General features: G+C 71.1%; 3 protein-coding genes across 3 annotated transcripts; 1 reads left to right on the top strand and 2 right to left on the bottom strand.

Annotated features, from left to right (window-relative positions):
• Positions 1-411: 411 nt before the first annotated feature.
• HES2 (hes family bHLH transcription factor 2) lies at positions 412-1,285 on the bottom strand. The gene is made up of 4 exons (XM_032201692.1): positions 1,211-1,285; positions 1,044-1,139; positions 664-754; positions 412-584 (listed from the first exon to the last, which is right to left on the bottom strand). The coding sequence occupies exons 1-4, from the start codon at positions 1,283-1,285 to the stop codon at positions 412-414; spliced, it is 435 nt and encodes a 144-aa protein (XP_032057583.1).
• Positions 1,286-2,156: 871 nt separating this feature from the next.
• On the top strand, positions 2,157-14,675 carry ESPN (espin). The gene is given in 16 exon segments (XM_032201517.1): positions 2,157-2,450; positions 3,719-3,912; positions 6,349-6,535; positions 6,615-6,797; positions 6,882-7,013; positions 7,121-7,290; positions 7,338-7,380; positions 7,430-7,690; positions 9,085-9,246; positions 9,321-9,504; positions 9,830-9,856; positions 10,983-11,128; positions 11,234-11,515; positions 14,033-14,112; positions 14,198-14,209; positions 14,303-14,675. Coding segments are annotated over 16 exon segments (2,505 nt in total). The 3' UTR covers positions 14,451-14,675.
• Positions 14,676-15,535: 860 nt separating this feature from the next.
• On the bottom strand, positions 15,536-19,042 carry TNFRSF25 (TNF receptor superfamily member 25). The gene is made up of 8 exons (XM_032201649.1): positions 19,013-19,042; positions 17,104-17,299; positions 16,865-16,996; positions 16,639-16,791; positions 16,482-16,563; positions 16,352-16,410; positions 16,065-16,270; positions 15,536-15,976 (listed from the first exon to the last, which is right to left on the bottom strand). Exons 1-8 carry the CDS (start codon positions 19,040-19,042, stop codon positions 15,536-15,538), a joined length of 1,299 nt encoding a protein of 432 aa, XP_032057540.1.
• Between the last annotated feature and the right edge of the window lie 828 nt (positions 19,043-19,870).

Genomic DNA, 19,870 nt, shown 5'->3' with positions numbered 1-19,870 from the left:
GGCCAGGAGCTGGCAGGGCCACCGCGTGCCCACGTGCGAGGCCGGGGACAGGCCCGGGCCTGACGCAGGAGCGGGGTGTGAGCGCTGCCAGGCCGTTGCGTCAAGGCGCCCGTGCCGCAGCTTGCCCGGGTAATTACCGGGGGGCCGTGGCTGCGGCCGGACCACGCTGGCTGCTGCTTCACCGCTCCCGGGGGAGGCCTGGGCAGGCGGCGGTGCCTGGGTGCAGGCAGGAGGGACGTGGACCGAGCTGGGGCACGGTGCCACGGCAGCTGGGGGCCAGCCGGGCTCCCCGCGGTGCACCCCGGGCAGCAGAGCGCAGCTTTGGCAAAAGGTTTATTTGTACAAAGGGGGTCCCTGGGGTCTGTACAAATAAATAGGGCTATGTACAGCGATGCACTGGGGGGGGGGGGGCTACCAGGGCCGCCAGAGTGGGGTGGCGGGCGGCGGCGGGGTGGCCTTGGGGCAGGTGGCAGGCGGCAGCTCCGGGAGGTGGCGGCGGGCGGCGGGTGGCGGCAGGGGGGGCAGCAGGGTGCCCAGGCGGGCCAGGCAGGCGCGGTACCCGGCACGGAAACTCTCGGAGGGCTCTGCGGAGAGGCGGCCGTCAGTGGGAAGCCGGGAGGGTGGGGGGCAAGGGGGTGGGCGAGGGGTTGGGGGGGGGCTCACCTGGGGCCGAGGGCGCAGCCGGCACCTCCTTGAGGAACTGCACGGTCATCTCCAGGATGTCTGCCTTCTCCAGCTTGGAGCAGCGGGAGCTCTGCGGGGCCGGCGGGTCAGTGGGGGCACCGGGCACCGCAGGGAGGGGGCACCGGCACCGGGCACGGGACACGAGCTGGGGGGGGCCGGGATGGGGCGAGAAGAAGCGGGGGGGGCGCGGAGAGGGAGGGCACGGCTGGGGGCTGCGGGCAGGGGTCGGGGCTGCGCCGAGGGGGCGGGCGGGCAGGGAAGGGGGGAGCGGGCAGCGCCGGGGACCGGGAAGGGGCTCGACGGGACGGGGCGGCTCGGGGGCGGCTCGGGGGCGGGGGGGCCGGGGCCGGGGCACTCACGTCCTTGCCGACGAGCGGCAGGATGAGCGCCTTGAGCTGGTTGAGGCTCTCGTTGATGCGGGCGCGGCGGCGCTTCTCCAGCAGGGGCTTGAGGGTCTGCGGGGAGAAGGGGGCGGTGAGGGCGGCCCGGCCTCCACGGGACCCCCCGGGGGGGGGCGGCCGCTCACCTTGCGCATCTCGGCGGCGGGGCGGCGCGGGGGCCTCGGGGGCGGCGGTGGTGGAGGGGACCCCGTCGGGGACATCGTGCTCCGGAGCTCCGCCGCCGCCGCCGCCGCCTTTATGGGGCCGTCGGGCCGCCCCGCCTCCCTCCCCGGGACGGCGCCGTCGGGGCAGGGCGGGCGGGCACGGAGAGGCTGGAAGGGAGGGCAGGGAGGGGAAGGGAGGGCAGGGCAGGAGGGAGGCCGGGCAGGTGGGGAGGGAGGCAGGCGGGGAGGCCGGGGGGGAGGCCGGGAGGCAGGGGGGGGAGGCCCGGCCTCGCCGCTGTCCGCGGTGCTGGAGGCGCCCCCGCCGCTGTTCGCGGTGCTGAAGGAGCGGGGCCGGGACCGGGACCGGGGGGGGGGCGTCGGAGCCTGCCCCCGGTACCGGCCGTCGGTGCCCGAAGGGGCAGCCCCGCGGTGCCGGTGCCGCCAGGGCTGCGGGCCTCGGGGGGGGCGGCGGAGGCACGGCGGGACCCTCACCTGCGGCTGCCGCAGGATCGGGGGCACCCTGCCGGCACCCGCGCCCCTCGCCGCCTCCTTTCTGCAGCGCGCCCGGACGGGCAGCTCCCGGCACAGCCCCGGATCTTATCCGAAAGTGAATTTCTCGTCCCGAGGGCTCGAAAACGGGGCCGAAACGCGGCGCCCAAGGCTGCCGGGAGACACAGCGGCTGCCCACGCCCGCGGCACCCCCGGGGCAGGGTCCGCCGGGCGGCGGGGCGGCCGCCGTGCCCCGACGGCGGGGCTGCCGGCGGGGCGGGCGGAGGGGCCGGGGCCGGGGGGGGGCGGCGGCGGGGCGGGCCGGCCCCGGGGGTGGAGGAGGAGGAGCCGGCGGGGCCGGGCCGCCTCGCCGCGGGGGCGCCGCGCAGTGCCAAGCGGCGGCCGGACGGCCCCGCGCGGCCGGTGCGGGGCCGGGGCCATGGCGCTGGAGCGGGCGCTGCTGGCGGCTCGGCAGGGCGACGTGGAGGCGCTGCGGGGGCTGCGGGCGGCCGGGCTGCTGCGGCCGGGGCTGCGGGACGCGCTCGGAGCCTCCCCCGCGCACCACGCCGCCCGCGCCGGCCGCCTCGCCTGCCTCCGCTACCTGGCGGCCGAGGCCGCGCTGCGCGGCGATGCGCGGGCGCGCAACGGGGCCACGCCGGCCCACGACGCCGCCGCCACCGGCAACCTCGCCTGTCTGCAGTGGCTGCTCACGCAGGGGGGCTGCGGCGTGCAGGTGCGAGAGGGTCGCGGGGACGGGGAGGGGGCGCGGGGCTCGACGGAGCGGGCGCGGAGGGGTGCCGGGATGGGAGCGCGGCCCCGGGGGGGCGGCCCGGCCGCTGCCTCCTTCTCCTCTTCTTCCTCCTCCTCCTCCTCTTCGGCGCCTCCGGCCGTGGAGAGGTTCCCAGCGGGGTCTTGGGCGGACTGGAAGCGCCCGGGGGTGTTTTGGCACACCCCAGAGCCCACCACGGTGCCCCGCTCGGCTGAGGCACCCCATGTCTCCACCGCGGCTCCCAGGGCTCCAGATCCTGCACCAAGGGGCAGCAAGGGCCCCAGAGCATCTGCGCTGTGCCCTGTGGAGGGGGGGGGGGTCATAGCCAGGGCCTGGCTGGGGTGAGGAGCACCGGGATTGTTTCCGGCTGCGTAGGTCTGGTGCAAGAGGTGGTGGCCATGGGGAGAAGGTCACAGACAGGCTCTGCTGAGGGCGTGTGGCCACCCACAGCAGCGCTGGAGCCTCCCATGGGCTCTGCCTTGCCCGAGCTACCTGGTGGTGGGGGGCTCAGGAGGGTGCAGGCACCCAGCAGCACCTTGTGCCAGGCGCTGACCCTGTGCTGGGTGGGAGCTGCTGGCACAGCCACCCCCAGGGACAGCCACCCAGCTGGGACAGGAGGGCTGGCACGCTCCAGACAAAGCCCACGCAGACCCGAGGAGGGCACGGAGGTTCAGGTGGAAGCTGTGCCCCAGGGTGCCGGCCCCTTCCCAGGGGTTACACAACCAGAGCAAGCCCCGGGGCAGATAAGCAGCTTGCCGGGGGCTGGCAGAGAGGTAACAGCATGTGACGTGGAGGAGGAGGAGGGGTGGGAGAGGCGATTAAGCAGGAAGGACGGGTTCAGCACGGTTCGGTGCCGGCCTGGCCCAGGGCCAGCTCTGCATCCCGTGGAGCCAGGAGGGGAGCCGGGCCGCCGGCAGCGCAGCGAGCCCCCGCGGCAGGGAGAACAAGCAGGGCTTTGTGCACCACCGGCAGCCAACGAGGCCCCGCAGCCGGGCTGGTGCGCTGCTGCTGGGGCCCGTGGGGACCTGGCATGGACCGGGCACGCTTACGGCCCCCATCTCCTCTCCCCTGTTGCCCAGGCAGCCCAGGGCCATCCCCTCGTGCCCTGAGCCCTGCGGGGCTGCCCGTGCTCGGTACAGATGGAGCTTCCCCAGCCCCACGCACAAACCCTTGCTGCAGGCTCTGGGCAGCCCGTGCTCCCTGGTGCCAAGGCCTCTCCCTTCCTCCCGCAGGACACAGACAACTCCGGTGCCACTATCCTACACCTCGCAGCCCGATTCGGTCACCACGAGGTGATCGACTGGCTCCTCCGCTTCGGAGGCAGCGACCCCACGGCAGCCACGGACACGGGAGCGCTGCCGGTCCACTACGCTGCGGCCAAAGGGGATTTCCCCTCCCTGCGACTTCTCCTAGGACACTGCCCAAGGTAACAGCCCCTGCTGCTAGGGGGCACAGGGGCCGAGCTGATGGCACGCTGACCGGCAGCCCCTTGAGCTTCCGTGCAAGGTGCCAACACTGGGCACCAGCCACTTGGCGATGCGGCCATCTCCATCCCCCTTGCATCACAGCTCCAAGGGCAACACGGCAGCGTTATCACCTCGGGAAGGCAGCTGTGCCTTCTTTATCACCCGGAGAGAAAGGGCGAGGAGGAGCGCAGCGAGCACTGACAGAAATATAGCTGCCCACCAGGAGCAGCGCACAGCAGGGTTTGTTCGCGGCGCTCTTGGCGCGGGGCGATAACACAGCCGCCTTTGTCCGCCCGCCGTTATGTAAATGGATTAGGCTGCCGGGGGAGCAGAGGCTGCTCCCTGCACCAGAGCCGACCTTCCCCGCTGCCTCCAGGAGCTCAGGGCCACGGCACCACCGTGGTGCAGCACTGCTCGGCCGGCACCGCCACCCCTGGGGTCAGCCCCCCCCCCGTGTGGCTGCCCCCCGACGTGCCCTGGGGACACGGCACAGCTGCCACGGGGCGCAGAGTGCCAAGCCACCCCGGGCCTCACCGAGTGATTATGCGGCCCCTAATCTCATTTCCCACGGTGGGCAGAGGCTGCTATAAATAACCAGGGCCCTGGCTGAGGGGGAGGCCGTGGGGACGCTGCCCCACCACGCCGTGCCCAGGAGGTGCAGGGACCGCGGGTGTCAGGGGTACAGAGGGGTGGTGGGACCCCCTCAGGCTGCCTGTGCCCCCATTTTCACCCCCTTCCCCAGGTGCCACACGGTCCTGCACCAGCTCCCATTCCCACAGAGCCATCCCACCAGCAGATCCCACCAGCAGAGCCCATTGCAGCCCCCAGCAGCCAGCCCCCCACCCACCTACCCCACTGCAAGCAGCCTCCCCAGCCTGGCCACCCTGGCTCTTTATCTCCTTGCCCCAGGTGTGCTGGCTCAGGGGGGCACCTGTGCTGCCCCCACACCCAGACGGATTCACCCTCCCCATCCCAGGGCCCAGCTCCCTCACAGCCTTGGTTCCTGCTCAGTCCCTGCATCGTCGCCCCCGCAGCACGCGTGGCGGCAGCCCTTTCCCATTGAATTTCATGTTCCTGCTGGGGTTACTCCGCTGCCATCGCCCGCCTCCCACCGCCAAGGTGGCCCCTGAATTATTTACTGCTCGCCCTGCGCTCGGGCCCTGCGGCTTGCAGGAGGCTCTGTTACAGCTGTGAAACTCAATCCTGGGGCGCTGCGGGACGTGGCCGCAGCTCGGGCGGGAGGGCGCGTGCCAGGCTCGGCAGCCAGCACCAGCAGCGAGGCCACAGAGTCCCCGGCACCTCTGCTGCTGGCTCGGCTGCGCCGTGGTGTCCGCAGCAGCTGGTGGTGAGGTGGGCGGCCAGCGTGGGGTCGTGGCCATCTGGCAAAGCGTTCACCCACTGCACCGAGCGCCTGGCTCCCAGCCAGTGCTCACCCGAGTGGATTAACCCCTCCCCATAACTGGGAAACGGCAATTACGGATTGAAAATGCACCCACTGCACCCACACCACCGCCGTGCGTGGCTCTGCTGTGTCCCAGCCAGCCCCCAGCCCTGTCCCTGGTCCCCGTCTCCAGTGCGGTGCACGGAAAGCTGGCGTCCTGCAGCACGGCACAGCGCAGAGCCCGCGCTGGCCGCCACCCGTCTCACGGTTACAGGGATCAATTATTAAGGGCCCGCGATCTCTGCGATAACAGAGCGGAGTATTTATTGCACTTCCTTTTTTAAATATTCAACAGGTTTTTATGGCGCACTTCAAAACCAGCTTCCTGCGTGGCGAAGGGCGTGCAGTGCGGGATGCAGGACTTAGGGAGCGGGATTTGGGATATGGGACGCAGGGTGCAGGATGTGGGACGTGGGACGCATGGCTCAGGACGTGGCCACGGGGGTGCCAAGGCCTGGGGGACAGCAGTGCCTGGCAGCGTGGCTCCTGGGGAGCAGCGAGGCAGTGCCAACGCGCAGTTCCACCCTTCCCCACCGGCTGCTGGTGCCTAAGCTGCTTACTTAAAAATACTGCTAGATTGCAGTGTCCAAAAACAGCCGGAGGAATGCGATTAGCCCGAGCTTATTGACTTAATGACCTCCCGCGGCAGCCGCTGTGTCTGTGCGGGGACTGAGCGGGGCCGTGGCGTGGACGTCCCCCAGCCCATATTGCCCAGCAGCTGGTGCTGCCTGCCCTGTGCCCTGCGTGCCCCCCAGGCCCTGTGACACATGTGGTCCTGGTGTCCCTGCACCCACACGGTCCCCGTGTCCCACACATCCCCTGTGCCCAGTGTGCCCCTGTGCCCTCATATCCCCGTGTCCTCCGTGCCCCCATACCCATGTCCCCTGTGTCCCCGGTGCCCCGTGCTCCCACCCGATGTGGGCTGCGGGTGCCCAGCGCCGTGCTCTGCTTGCAGCACTCTCAGTGCCCAGACCAAGACCGGTGCCACCCCTCTGTACCTCGCCTGCCAGGAGGGCCACCTCGAGATCATCCAGTACTTGGTGAAGGACTGCGGGGCTGACCCCCACGTGCGCGCCAATGACGGCATGACCCCACTGCACGCCGCAGCCCAGATGGGCCACAACACCGTCATCGTCTGGCTGGTAAGTGCTGCCTGGGCTCGGCACGGCACGGCACGGCACGGCACAGCGTGATGGCCCTGCTCATCTGCCACCTCCGCAGATGAGCTTCACGACGGTGAGCCTGTCAGAGCGGGATGACGACGGGGCCACAGCCATGCACTTCGCCGCCAGCCGCGGCCACGCCAAGGTGCTGAGCTGGCTCCTGTTGCACGGGGGCGAGATCACGGCAGACGGCTGGGGCGGCACGCCACTGCACGATGCCGCTGAGAACGGCGAGCTGGAGGTTGGTGCTGCTGGCCGAGGGTGCTGGTGGGGAGGGGGGGCGGCACGGCATCAAGCCTGCCACGCTCCCCCCTCCTCTCCCCAGTGCTGCCAGATCCTGGTGGTGAACGGTGCCGACCTCAGCATCCGCGACCAGGACGGCTACACGGCAGCCGACCTCGCCGACTACAACGGCCACAGCCACTGCGCCAAGTACCTGCGCACCGTGGAGAACATGGTACGGTGGCACCCTGGCATCGGGGCACAGAGTGCGGGGGGATCATGGGGGGCGCGCAGGGCCCGGGTGCTGCTGCCCACCCCCTGATGGCTCGGCTGTGCCGGCAGAGCGTGGAGCACCGCGTGCTGTCGCGAGACCCCTCAGCAGACGGGGAGTGCCGGCAGCCCGACTCGGGCATGTCGTCGCCCAACACCACGGCGTCGGCGCCCCAGGCACGCTTCGAGGTGGGCTCCCCCGCCAGCACCCTCTCCAACTACGACTCCTGCAACTCCAGCCAGTCAAGCACCGGAGAGAAGAGGGGTGGCCCCCACGGCGCCCCCACAGCCCGTGAGTGATGGGGCAGCGAGCTGGGGGGGGGGGACACAGCGTGAGCACAGCTGTGACCCCCCCCTCCACTCTCTGCAGGGGTCCCCGAGCCCGCGCTGACGGACATGCAGGCGTACATGGACATGCTGAACCCCGAGACGCGGCCACGGGGCAGGGGGTCAGCAAGTGAGGGCCCCCCACCACCGCCCCCCAGCTTCCCCCCACCGCCACCCCCACCTGCCACCCGCCCGCCCCCGCCGCCCCCCGGCTACCCTGCGCCTGCCCCCCCTGCCTCCCCCGACACCGCCGACATCTACGTGCGGGCCAAGAACAACCTGCGGCACGTGGAGAGCCAGGCGCTGCGCAGAGAGGTACGGGACCCCCACGCTCCCTGGCCACGAGCACAGGGGGGCTACCAGGGGGGGCACAACTCCGGGCACCCATGTCCCGTGGGCACTCAGCACCAGTGGCAGTGCCTGCCACAGCAGCAGGGGTACGGCGAGCTGGGGCCGGTGATGCCCCCACCACCAAACGGCAGCGGCTCAGCGTGCCAGCGCCGTGTGGGTGGCGTGCGCTGTGCTCACGTGGTGCCAGCGGTGCCACCGGCACAGTGCCCCGGGCGAGCTGGGCGTGGGCGGCTGCGTGGAGGCGTGGGGTGCAGGCAGCAGCTGTAACCCGAGTGCCCGGCTCCGGTGTCACCTGCGCCGCGGGTGTCGGGTGGCAGTGCCGGCGCTGCCAGGAGCTGAGAGGGCTCAGCTGGGACGCACAGGTAAGAGGGGCGCAGCTGCCTGGGGCAGGGGGGGCACCGGGTGTGGGGGGTTTGGGGTCCGCCTCGACCCCAGCCATGGGCCTTGCCACACGGCCGGGGACAGCCTGGTGCCCGGCCACGGCGGCAGGCATGGGCACACAGCAGCAGAGCCCAGCGCTGCGGGGGTCTGGGGCACGCAGGATGGGGTCTTGGCAGAGCAGCGTTTGCCAGGCCTGTGCTGGGCTTGGGCTCCCTGTTGTTGGTTAGCACACGTAGGGCTAACGAGCAGCCCTGCCCTGGGCTGCCCACGGCAGGCGTGGGTGCGTGTGAGCTCAAGCACCATCGGTGCCAAGCTGTGTGGGCACCCGGTGCCGTGAGGCCGGGCGGCACCAACCTCGCACCCACCCGTGGGGCCGGGGCTGGGGCTGCTGCAGCCGGAGCCAGGCTTGGCGCGGTGCCCGGCGGCTGTCGGAGCAGGAAGCGCCGGGCTGGCACTTGTTGACTTAGCTGGGGCTGCCGGTGGCGTGCAGTGCCCCGGCTCACCATGCAAATCCCTTGGGCGGAGGTGGCACAAGGAGAAATGCAAATAGTGGGGCCCTGGGCGCAGGGAGCGGGGCACGGGGCTGTGCCACAGCGGCGGGACCCCTGCGGCGCGGCCGCTCCACGGCACGACCCGCAAAGCCCCGGAGGTATGCACTGGGGTGAGCCGAGGCCGTGCTGCCGCGGGTCTTACTGCCTTAATAGTGACATTTACAGCCGGGTCCGCGGCAGGGCTCCGGCCCCGTGGGGATAAGCTCAAGCTCCAGCTAATCCATGGGGCCGGGAGGCAGCGCTGCCGTTCCCAGGGGGTTATCCCAGGGGAGGCTCAGCCTCGGGCTCCCAGTCACAGGCCACGGGGTCGCGGTGCCAGGCACTGTCGGGGGCCGTAGCCAACCCGTTGCTCAGCCTGCATCCCCCCAGGGCACGCACCACGGCCACGCCGCGGCCCTGCCCGCTCAGCTGCGCTCCCCGTTGCAGCTAGCGTCACGCGAGGGCAGCCCCGAGGGCCTGCGCCGGGCCGACTCCACGAGGCGGTCGAGGAACTTCAGCAAGCAGCCGAGCACGGGCGATTACTATAAGCACCTGGGGCCCAGCGCGGCGGAGCTGCCCGGCCCCCGCAGGATGGCACACAGTGAGGAGGTGAGCCCGGGCCCCGGCGCCGCGGGCAGCGCGGTGGCACTGGCTCCGTGTGACGCCCGCCCGTGCTCTTTCAGGCCTCTCCCCTCTCCGCGGACACCATGCACAACGGGGGCCCGGCAGAGACCAAGCCTGGCGCCGAGCTGCCGCCCCCGCCGCCGCCCCCGCCGCTGCCCGAAACCGCCTGCCCGCCGCCACCGCCGCCACCGCCGCCAGCTGAGGCCCCCGCCGGGCCCCGCCGCTCCTCCTCCTCCACGGGAAGTAAGTCGGGGGTCCTGGGGGGCGCGGGGGGCCAGGGCCCGGCAGTGGGCACAGCTCCTGCCCCGGCCACGTGGCGGTGCCGGGCTGGATGCGCCCTAGCACCGGGTGCCTTCGTGCTTCTCCTGTCCCTGCGCTCCGGCTCCTCGGGGCGCAGCTCCTGACAGCCTCTCTGTCCTTCTCTCCTCCGGTCTCGGCGCGGGGGCTCCCACGCCTGCCCGCCCCCACTTGCTCTCACTGCTGGCTGCTTCTCTTCTCTCTTGTCTTGTGGTGGCCAAATCCTTCCTCTGCTACACGCGCTGTGCCGCCTCTCTGCTTCTCCCCCTAGAAGGAAAGGCTTTGAGACAGATGAAGAGTAAGTACCGCGCCTCGTTACTCTTTGGTGGTCAGGTAGTGCCCGCGGGGACGGAGCGCCTGCAGCCCAGAGCAGGGCGCCTCAATGGCAGGGCCAGATCCCAGCAGCTTTCCCCAGCACCAACCCATCCTGCGGCCAGGCCACGAGCATGGTGCTGGGGGAGCGCTGTCAGCACCCCTGCCAGTGACACGGGGCTGTCCCGCAGGATGGCCGAGGTGGCCGCAGTCACGACGGTGCCCAGCCCTCACCAACGTGCCCCAGGCCGTGAGGCCAACGTGCCGCTCGGTGCCAAGCAGGAGCCCTGAGCTCCGGCACGGCTCCGCCTGAGGCAGGAACAGAGCGTGGGGCCGCCGCTGCTGCCCGGGCAGGGCTGGCAGGGCCCCGTGCCCCCCGTGGCCCCACGGCCCCATGCACAGAGCGCCTTTGTTCGCGCTCAGCCGGCCGGCATTACCTCGCCACGTGAGCGCACCGGCCGCTCCCCCGCCGCTGATTGCAGCTCGCGGGCTGGCGGCCGCTCAGCCCCCGCTTTATTAGCGCCGGCTCCCAGGGGCTGGGGTCTCAGTGGCACTGGATGGCATTGCGAGCGCCCGGCCGGGCCCTCCGCACCGACAGGCGACCGGCCCTTGCTGCGGCGCGGCCGAGGGGGCGAGCGCAGGGCGGTGGGGAAGGGGCTCGGGCGCGGCGCGGCACCATGGGCCTTTAGGGACGCACGCATGGCTGGCACGGACGGTGGGTGCTCACGGGGCAGGGTGCTGGAGCCCTGGCTGCGGCTCGGGGCTGGTGGGTGCCTTGCTACCGGGACACCGTGGGGGGCTACAGGGGGCCAGGAGCTCTGCGGGGCAGCACGGGGCTGTCCTGCTGCAATGGGGCTGCAGCCAGCCGCGGTCCCGTCCCTCTGGACACGGCAAGTGGTTGTCACAGCGTGGTGCCGGGCTCACAGGTGGAGGTTGCCTGTGTGCCCTGGGGAGCTGGGTGCCAGGGTGGGGTCTGGTGGGGTCCCAAGGGCTCCTGGGTGTGGGGGGCTGTTGGCCGGCCCCCCGTCACCCCCGTAGTCTGCAATCTGCTGGGGAAGCAGGGGGCCGGCAGCAGCGGGGCCCTTACTGCCCCCCCTGCCTTTCTCCGCCAGGCACCAAGTCGTTCAACATGATGTCCCCCACCGGCGACAACTCGGAGCTCCTGGCCGAGATCAAGGCTGGGAAGAGCCTGAAGCCGACGCCGCAAAGCAAAGGCTTCACCACTGTCTTCTCCGGCAGTGGCCAGGCCGGGGCCAATGTAGGTGGTGGAGTTGGGGGGGGGATTGTGGGGGGTCCCTGAGCCCTGCGGGACCCGGTGGGAGCACAGCGGGCACCCACTCTCCCTTCCTCCCTTCCTCCACAGGCCGAGTCGCCGCTATCCTCCCCGTCGCCCACCAGGACGCCCACCCCGCCGGCCACCCCCGAGGCCGTGGGGCTGCCGCGCTGCGTGGCGGGGGGCTCGCCGGAGCCGGTGCTCAACGGCAGCTCGCCGGTGCCAGGGCCGGGGACAGGGGGCCCGCCAGACGCGGAGGCGCTGGTGCCGAGCCACGACGAGCAGGGCCGGCCCATCCCCGAGTGGAAGCGGCAGGTGATGGTGCGCAAGCTGCAGCTCCGCATGCAGGAGGAAGAGGAGCAGCGGCGCAAGGTAGGGGGGGGACCCTCTGCGGGGCTCCGCGTGCTGTGCGTGCGGTGAGAGCGGCGTGGGCATGGCCCGGCAGCCCAGGACCCGTCTTGTGTCATCTCCTCCGGCTCCCTGCTGCGCCCGGGTGGCCCCAGCCCCGCTGCACGCGTGCTGTGGGTGCTGCGTACCCTGCCCGGCTGCAGAGCCCTTCCCGGAGCGCTCGTCCCGTGTGGCCACCGGTGGTGCGAGGCGTGCGCGGTCCTGGCTCCCTGCTGGACCCCGGTGCTGGGGGGTTGGCACGTGCAGGGCTGCGGGGCGCGTCCTCAGGAGCTGTTTTGCCCTTTTTCCTGCCCTAGCTGGAGCCTGGGAGCGTCCTATCCCCCCCGTGCTGGCGCTACTCCCCCGCCCACGGGGGCATGCTGGGACCCTTTGGGCAGCTCATGACGGAGGAGGACATTCTCCGCATTGAGAGGCAAATCGAAAACCTGCAGGTGATGCACAAGGTGCAGACAGTGGAGACGGAGCTGGAGCAGCTTGAGGAGGAGCTGCAGCAGCTCCTGCCTCTCCCGGCCACCCTGGCCCCCGAGCGCTTTTCCCTCGACCCTCGGCGCCTGCAGGGCCGTGCCGAGGACCTGCCCGCCTGGTGCAGCAAGACCTCTGCGCTGCTGAGGAGCATGGCCATGCTGCTGGCCGCTCTGGGGGGCCGGGAGAGCCCCGGGGTGGGGGGAGTGGCGAGCAGCGCCGTGCCCCAGAGGTCCCCCCCCAGCGCCCCGGCCGGCACCCAGCAGGACGCCCGGCGTGAGATCCTGCACTGCGGTGTGTCCGTCCGCAGCCTCAAGGCCAACTACGAGGGGCTGCTGGGAGCCCCCGTGCCCCGCAGCAGGGTCACCAAGAGGAAGCGGTCGCTGCCCCCGGGAGCACCCGCGGAGGTCTGCACCCGTGAGCCCGTGCTGGAGGAGGACTACGGGGACGGGGACGGGGACGGGGACGGGGACGCGGACGGGGTGCTGCGGCGCAGCCAGCCAGTGCAGACGGAGCTGAGCTGCCTGCAGGAGCGCATCGACGCGCGGAAGGAGCGCGCCGTCTCCCTCTTCCTGGAGCACTGGAAGAAGTGGGCGCTGGCGGAGGCACCCGGCGCACGCACCCGCGGGGACGAGCGGCTGCGGCGGCTCTGGAGGCAGCGGCAGGCGGTGGGGAGGCTGCTGGCGCGCTGGAGGAGCGTTGCCCACCGGGTGCCCGGGCGGCAGATCCGGCGGCTGAGTCGCGCCGAGGTGCTCTACTGGCCCGAGCACTTCTTGCCCCACGTCCGAGGCTCGCCCGTGCCCTACGACAGCCTCTCGCTCGACCTCTTCATGCTGGGCTACTTCCAGCTGCTGGAGATGAACCTGAGCCCCGAGGAGCGCCGCTTCCGACACCTGCTGTGCTACGAGATGTTCGACCGCCTGGGCACCCACAGCTGGGAGTGCATCCGACGCTTCCACCGCGCCGCGCTGGAGCGGGTCGAGGCTGGCCACCGCTGCTGGCTCGACGGCTTCGAGGACCTGAAGCAGGAGTTCTTTGGGGAACCAGTGCCCACGGCAGCGGCGGTGGAGTCAAGTCCTTCGTCCCCCAGGCTGGCACCCGCTGCTGCAGCCCAGGGAGGCAAGGAGCCGGCCCAGCTGGTCTCGGAGCTGGGGGAGTTCAGTGACGAGGACATCTGCCGCTACATCGACCGCAGCTTCTCCTTCTGGAAGGAGAAGGAGGCAGAGATGTTCGATATCTGAGCTGGGTGGGATGCTGTGGCAGCAGCGGGCCCCGGGGCCGTGGTGGTGGCATGGGGCTGGCCGAGCGCACGGCTGGGGCGTGCAGCCAGGAGAGGCTCCGGGTGCAGCCGGGGCTGGGCACAGCTCAGCTGCTCTCACGGCAGCAGGACTGCGGGCTGGCTCTGCAGTTTGTTTTTTTCGGGTTTTGCTTCGTGCCCTGGGAGCTGGCCCCGGGTGCCCGGACCCCGCGGGGGTTCTGCGGCCAGCTGTGTGTCGAAGTTGCTGTGTGCCCCTTGCCGTGGCTGTGTGTTGTGCTGGGGGCGCAGCTCCCCCTTGGTGTGCTGTTTGCGGTGCCGGGGTGCCGTGGGCCCCCACGTGTCGGTGCAATAAAGCTGTGTGTGCTGTGAAGGGCTCGGCGCTCCGCACGCTCCTTGGCCGCGTGTGCTCCCCGCACCGGGATAACGCGGGCAGCGAGGGGCCGGGGGTGGCAGGACCCGTCACCGCAGGGCTCTGCCCGGCACCATGCCCACGGCAGCACCGTCAGCACCGTGCCGTGCCGCGTTGTGCGGTGCCGGGGGCGCACCTCACTCCTGCCAGCTGCCCCCATGCTTGTGCTCCCTGTGGCTGGCGGGATGTGGACACCCAGGGGGTGATGTCCACGGGGCTGGGTCGGTCCTGGCCCATGGGGGGGCTGCTTTCCAGGAGCCTTTGTCCATCCTTCGCTTCCCCAGTGGAGCCCGGCCGGCCACCCCAGGCCCTGCGCTCCCGTGGCTGTCCGTAACGCGGCTGTTTGTTGCAGGAGAAGGAGGAGGAGGCGCGCCTGGCCAGCATGCCGGCCTGGAGGAGGGACATCCTGCGCAAGAAGCTGGAGGAGGAGAGGTGAGCAGGGCGGGCTGGGGGCTGCCTGTGCTGGTCAGCTGCCCCCAGCCCACGCTAACGGCACCTTGTCCCCTTGCTTTCACAGGGAGCAGAAACGGTGAGTGCCGTCTGTCCCCTTCCCTGGCAGGGGGGTGGGCGCGCGGCTGGGCTCAGTGACCCACAGCACCCCGTCCCCTCTGCTGCCGAGCAGGAAAGAGCAAGAGAAGCTGAAGCGAGAGGAGGAGGAGAAGGAGAAGGAGCAGTCAGAAAAGCTAAGGACTCTTGGGTACGATGAGACAAAGCTGGCGCCCTGGCAGCGGCAGATCATCCTCAAGAAGGGGGATATAGCGAAGCACTAGCCCCAGTCCCCGCAGCAGCGTAGCTCCCCCGCGCGCTGCACATGGCTCTTCGTGGCGGGAGGAGGCCGGCGGGGCCCCCGCGGGCCCTGCAGCAGCCGTGCTGTACCCCGGCACCCTCCTCCCGCCGCCAACGGCCCCGGCGCTCCCGCCTCGCCTGTCCCGGAGGAGCGCCCGCTGCCACTGCCCCGGGCGCCCGTAGCCCCGTCCCGCTGCCACCCTCCTGCTGCCACCCTGCGCACGCTGCTCTTCGCAGAGCGAGCTCCGTGGCCCCGGGCAGCCAGGCTGCCCAGGCGGCTGCTGCAGCTCCCTTGGGCTGCCGGCTCCGCTCCTTCCCCTCCCAGCTCCGGAGCCGCCAGAGGGAGACTTGCAGCTCAACGTCTGCCCCGGACCCTCCGCGTTTCGGCGATTAAAACGTTAAATCCCCTCCAGCAGTGCCCCGCGCTTTCCTGGGGCTGCCCTCACCGCCTGGTCCCTGCTGCCCTCCTCCCGTGGGGCTGCGCTGTGCCGCCCGTGGTGCCAGCACCCGCAGTGCCCCAGGCACCTGGAGCCCCCCCGTTGCGGTGCTGAGAGGCCAGCAGCAGCCCCAGGAAAAAGGGCCAGGTGCCAGGGGATGGAGAACATGCCACTTTATTGGGGTGGGGGCAGGCCCACCTGAGTGTACCTGCCAGGCGGACTTGAGAACTATCCCATGGGTTGGCAGCGGGCTCGGCACCCGCTCGTCCCGCGAGCGGCACGCGCCCAGGAGCCCGGCCGGGCAGCCTGCGAGCCGGGGGCAGTGTCCAACGCAGCCCCCGGGGCAGGAGGACATAAATAGGGGGGCTGGGGTGGTTGGGGAGGGGAGGGGAGCTCCGTCCTGCTCCTGCAGCTTTGAGCCCACAGTCTGGATAACTGACATAAAATGTCTACATGGCTTAAGTAACAATACTTAGGGGTACGGCACCCCACGGCACCGGGGCAGGGTGGTCCCGTAGGGACCCTGCTTTTCTGGGACGCGTCTGTCCCTGGGCCCACGGGGTCACAATGCAGCCCAGGAGGGGGCCCTGGGGCAGCCGGTGGTGCTGCCTTGCCAGGCTGGGGCCGTGGGGTCAGGGTCCCACCGACAGGCTCTGGCGCAGCGCCTCGGCACAGCCTGCCAGCTCCATGTGCTCCAGGGCGGCGAAGATGCGGTCGAGTGTGGCACTGGTCTGCTGGCACCAGCGCTTCAGCATCTCGTACTGCTGGTCGCGGAAGTGGGACACCTCCATCTCCACCAGCTCGATCTCCGTGTCCCGCAGCTCCAGCACCCGCATGAACTCCTTCCAGCGCCGCACCGGCACCGCGTTGATGACGGCGTAGAGCTGGCTGCCCTGCAGCAGGGCGCAGCGCTGGGGGCTGCGGGGGCGCGAGTCGGGGCCCCGCGCGGTGCCGGGCTCCTGGGGCGCTGAGGGCTCCACGCCACCATCCAGCGGTGCTGCTCTGCTGGGGCACTTGTTCAAGGCCCAGGACTCGGGGCTCTTCCTCACCGTGCTGGGGCCGTGATCACAGACCTGTTTAGGGGGACACGACCCGGTCCGATGAGGACCGACCTGCCATGGCTGGTAACCCCCCCGCAGCCACCCTGCCACAGGCACTGACCTGGCACGGCGTTGTCTCCATCGCTACAGCCTCCTGGGTGGGGGAGAACGTGCGGGCCGTGGGGCTGGGGCAGCCCTGGGGTGGGACGGTGAGGAGGGGGCTGCCCGCCAGGGCCCTGTGCTGGAGCCACCTCCTCTTGTAGATGACGAAGGCGCCCATGAAGAGGGGCACAGTCAGGGCCAGCAGGAGGTACTGCAGCCCCGAGCCTGCAAGGGAGCAACGCGGTGTCCCACAGAGCCGTGCCCACCCCGCTGCCCTGGCACCCCCAGCCCCGCCGCCCCACGCACCTCGGGCGCTGCCTCCGCACGCCTGCTGGCACTCCTCGCCGCACGGCTCCTGGGTGTTCCTGCAAGGAGAGGGAGCGTGGGCACCGCGCCGCACCACCGGCCACGCAACCCCTCCCGGGGAGCTGCTTACGTTTGGCACGGCCGGCACTCGCTGCCCTTGGCGTAGAAGTTGGGCTTGCAGCTGCCGCACAGCGTGTCCTGCGTGTCTGAGCCTGGGGAGAGGGCACACGTCAGGACTGCGGTGGGCCCACAGGGTGGCACCCCGAGGACTGGGTGACAGCACTCACAGGGCCGCTGGATCTGCCTCCCCGGGCAGAGCTGGCACTTGATGCAGGTGAATTCGCTGCAGTGCTGGTTCAGGCAGCTGCGGAAGTGGCCAGGCTCGCAGCCGCAGACGACGTTGCTGGTGGCCGAGCAGTTGGTCAGCACGGTCTGGAAAGCTGCGGGTGTGGGGGTGAGCAGGGTGGCACGGCACGGCACGGCACAGCGCGGCGCGGGGCACTGCCAGCTCACCGTGGTGGTCGCACTCGTAGCAAACGTGGCACTCGCTGCGGGTGTTGGGCTGGGAGAGGTAGGTGCCGTCAGAACAGGCGTCACAGCGGCTGTCATTGAGATGAATCGAGCAGGGGGTCTTCAGGTACGTCCCTGTGCAGGCAGCAGGGTGACAAGTAGCACGGCCACTACCGCACGCCCCGGCAGAGCCATGCCACGACGCCTGGCGTACCGTGCCGTGCCCGCTGCGCATCTCTCACCTGCTGGACACTGGGGACAGCACCGATGAACCGCATCGACCCAGTTCATCCCGGGGGGACAGGGGTGCTTTGCTGCGAGCCTCCGTGGACGGGCGAGCAGCCGCGCTGGGCCCTGCTGCCCCCGTGACGCCGCGCAGTCCTGGCAGCCCAGGGGCAGCGACCCGCTTGCCAGCAGCCACAGCGCTGCCAGGACAACCTGCAGGCAGGGAATGGGCAGGGCTGCAGGCAGCCGGCACCCGGGCACGGGGTGGGCGCCCCGGGGAGCCGTGCAGCCGTGCCGGGCTGTCGTGCTTACCGTGCCTCCAGCCACGCTGCAGGGACTGGCACCGAGGTTTGACCACCCGAGCCCGAGCCAAGCGCAGCGCGAGGCGGGTGGGTGCTGCTGCCCCTGGCAGGCCCCGCACCGGCAGCAGGGCAGGACGGCCGGGGAGGTGGCCCCGTGCCCCAGGGCTGCGCGGGTGTAGGGCACAGGGCTGGGAATGCCCCGCGGCAGCCCCCGTGCCGTGCTTTCCCCTCGGTACCTGAGTAAGCGGCTTCCTGCCTGGGCTGCAGGGCACACGCTGTGGGGGCACGGGGGCCACCCTGGATGGGGAGGAGGGCGGCCGGTGCGCGGGCAGACCCGGTGCTGCTGCCCACGGGCACCCAGCCGGGGACGCCTTCAGCCAGCCCAGGCCAGGACTCAGCCCCACGCTGCGTGCAGGGGCTGGGCGCGTGAGGGTTAATGCTGCCTCCCTTTACTTTCCTCTGCTTTATCTTCCTCACAGATGAGGCGATTTCCTCCCTGAGAGGAAACCATGCCCAGCTCATGCTCTCCCCCGATGCTATCGTGCTTTGTACGTGCGTCCCAAACTAGGTCACCACTCCCCCGCCGCCCCTTCTGGGGTGCTGGGTGCTGCACACAGGGGAGCCCCCGCGTGGGCCGCGCAGGGGGTGTCCGCACCGGCTCCGCTGCCGGCAGCGCGGTGGGCAGGGGGTGGGGTCCGTGGGGCAGGCACTGCGTGCCCAGCCGCGGCGGGCGGCCAGCCAGGGGATTCCACACCAGGGACTGGATTTCCCAGCCGAGATCGCCCCGATTACAGGGACTGAATCATTTTCTATTAAACCGCCACTGGTGGACTGGAAACCGTGCACGGGCTGCCCCATTTGCATAGCGCCGCGATCAGATCCGGGCGGCCGCACGGCAACGAGCTGGCCTGGCAGCCGGCGGCACGTCTGAGTCAGCGCCACGGCCCCACCGAGGCACGAGCAGCAGGGCCCTGCCGGCACGGCACACGAGGGCACTGCCCCTTCCTGGGCACCCCTGGGGCAGGGGCCGCAGCGCCGGGCAGGGGGTGCCCCACGGGAAGGGAGCTGCCCGCACCGCCGCCGCCTGCTGCCGGTTACCCTGCGGGGCCACCGCTTCCTGTGCCGCGCAAGCGCCACCCCTACCCGTAACGCGGCTCCGGCTGCAGGCTGTGTGGGCACAGGAGCACCCAGCCACCAAGTTCTGTCGGCCACCCTGGTGTCACGGCTATCACCAAGTGCAGGGTCGCAGCCGGCATCCCCGCTGGGTGCCCGCGGGCTCGCGGCGCAGCCTGTCGCTGGTCCCGGGGCTGTGCCCTGCCCGCAGGCCCACAGCCACATCACGCCCATCATCGCGGTGGCTACGGCTGCAGTCCCCAAGGCTGAGCTGTGCCACAGTCCCTGTGACCGGGCTGTGTCTGCCATCCCCGTGGCCACATCTGCAGTCCCGTGGCTGTGCCATACCCGTGGTTCCCATCACCACGCTGTGCCCACAGTCCCCGGGGCTGTGCCGTGCCCACTGTCCCCGTGACCTTGCCTGCTGTGGCCATGCCACCCACAGCCACAGCCTGGTCACACCAGGGCCACTCCCAGCCCGGTGCGGTGACCCCAGCCCCACCACACTCACCGAAGCTGCCCCTGGGCAGTGGCGCTTCATCCTTGAAGTCGATGTGGCTGGGTCATGCCGGGTGGCGGCGGCGGTGGGCGCAGCGGAGCGCAGGGTCCCCAGCGCCGGGGAGGCTCAGCGCGAGGGCAGGGTGCCCCGGCGCCCCATCGCCGCCGCGCGACGCGTGGTGAATGAGTGCCAGCCCTCCCCAGGCAGGCTTTTACACTCCGTCGCAGCAGGAGGAAATGCTTTTTTGGAAATGAGTCCAGAGGGTGCAAAACCACATGACGGGAGTGCCGCGCAGGAGGGACCTGCGCCCGCCCGCCGCGCCCCTCCCATTCCCCCCCCCCCCCCCCCAACCGCTGGCACGGCCCCACCACGGGCCGGGGGGGATGCACGGGACTCCCAGCTTTGCCAGGCAGAGCTGATGCCACCAGTCCCTAACCCACACCCTGGGTGACGAGGCTGGAGCTGCCTCCATGAGCCTCACCGAGGTGTCCGCCCCAGGCTGTGCCCCACACCTGTCCCCCCCCCATCTCCACAGCGCCCTGGGGGCTGCCCCGGGTGCCCCGAAGGAGAGGCGAGGCAGGCACAAGCGTGCACACAGCTAGGTTTATTGCTCGGCCGGACCGCAATGGCAGGAGGGGTGGCCATGGCCCGGCCCCCACCCACCAGGACCGCGCTGCAGCCAGCACGAGGGCCTTGGCCAGTGTGTGCCCACGGCACAGCCACTGTCACCTCCCTGCCCCAGCAGGCAGTGCTGCTGCGGGGACAGCCCGAAGCTGAATAAATACACGCTCCATGAGGGTGCCCTGCTCCGGCGTGGGCCATGTCTGTGGGCAGCGACTCCCCACGGGGCCACGGACCACAGCCTGGCAC

This window comes from Aythya fuligula, chromosome 21 (assembly GCF_009819795.1).
Source record: "Aythya fuligula isolate bAytFul2 chromosome 21, bAytFul2.pri, whole genome shotgun sequence".
NCBI classification, from domain to species: domain Eukaryota; kingdom Metazoa; phylum Chordata; class Aves; order Anseriformes; family Anatidae; genus Aythya; species Aythya fuligula.
The sequence above is the reverse complement of the archived record's forward strand: the minus strand, read 5'-3'. Positions and strand labels throughout refer to the sequence as shown.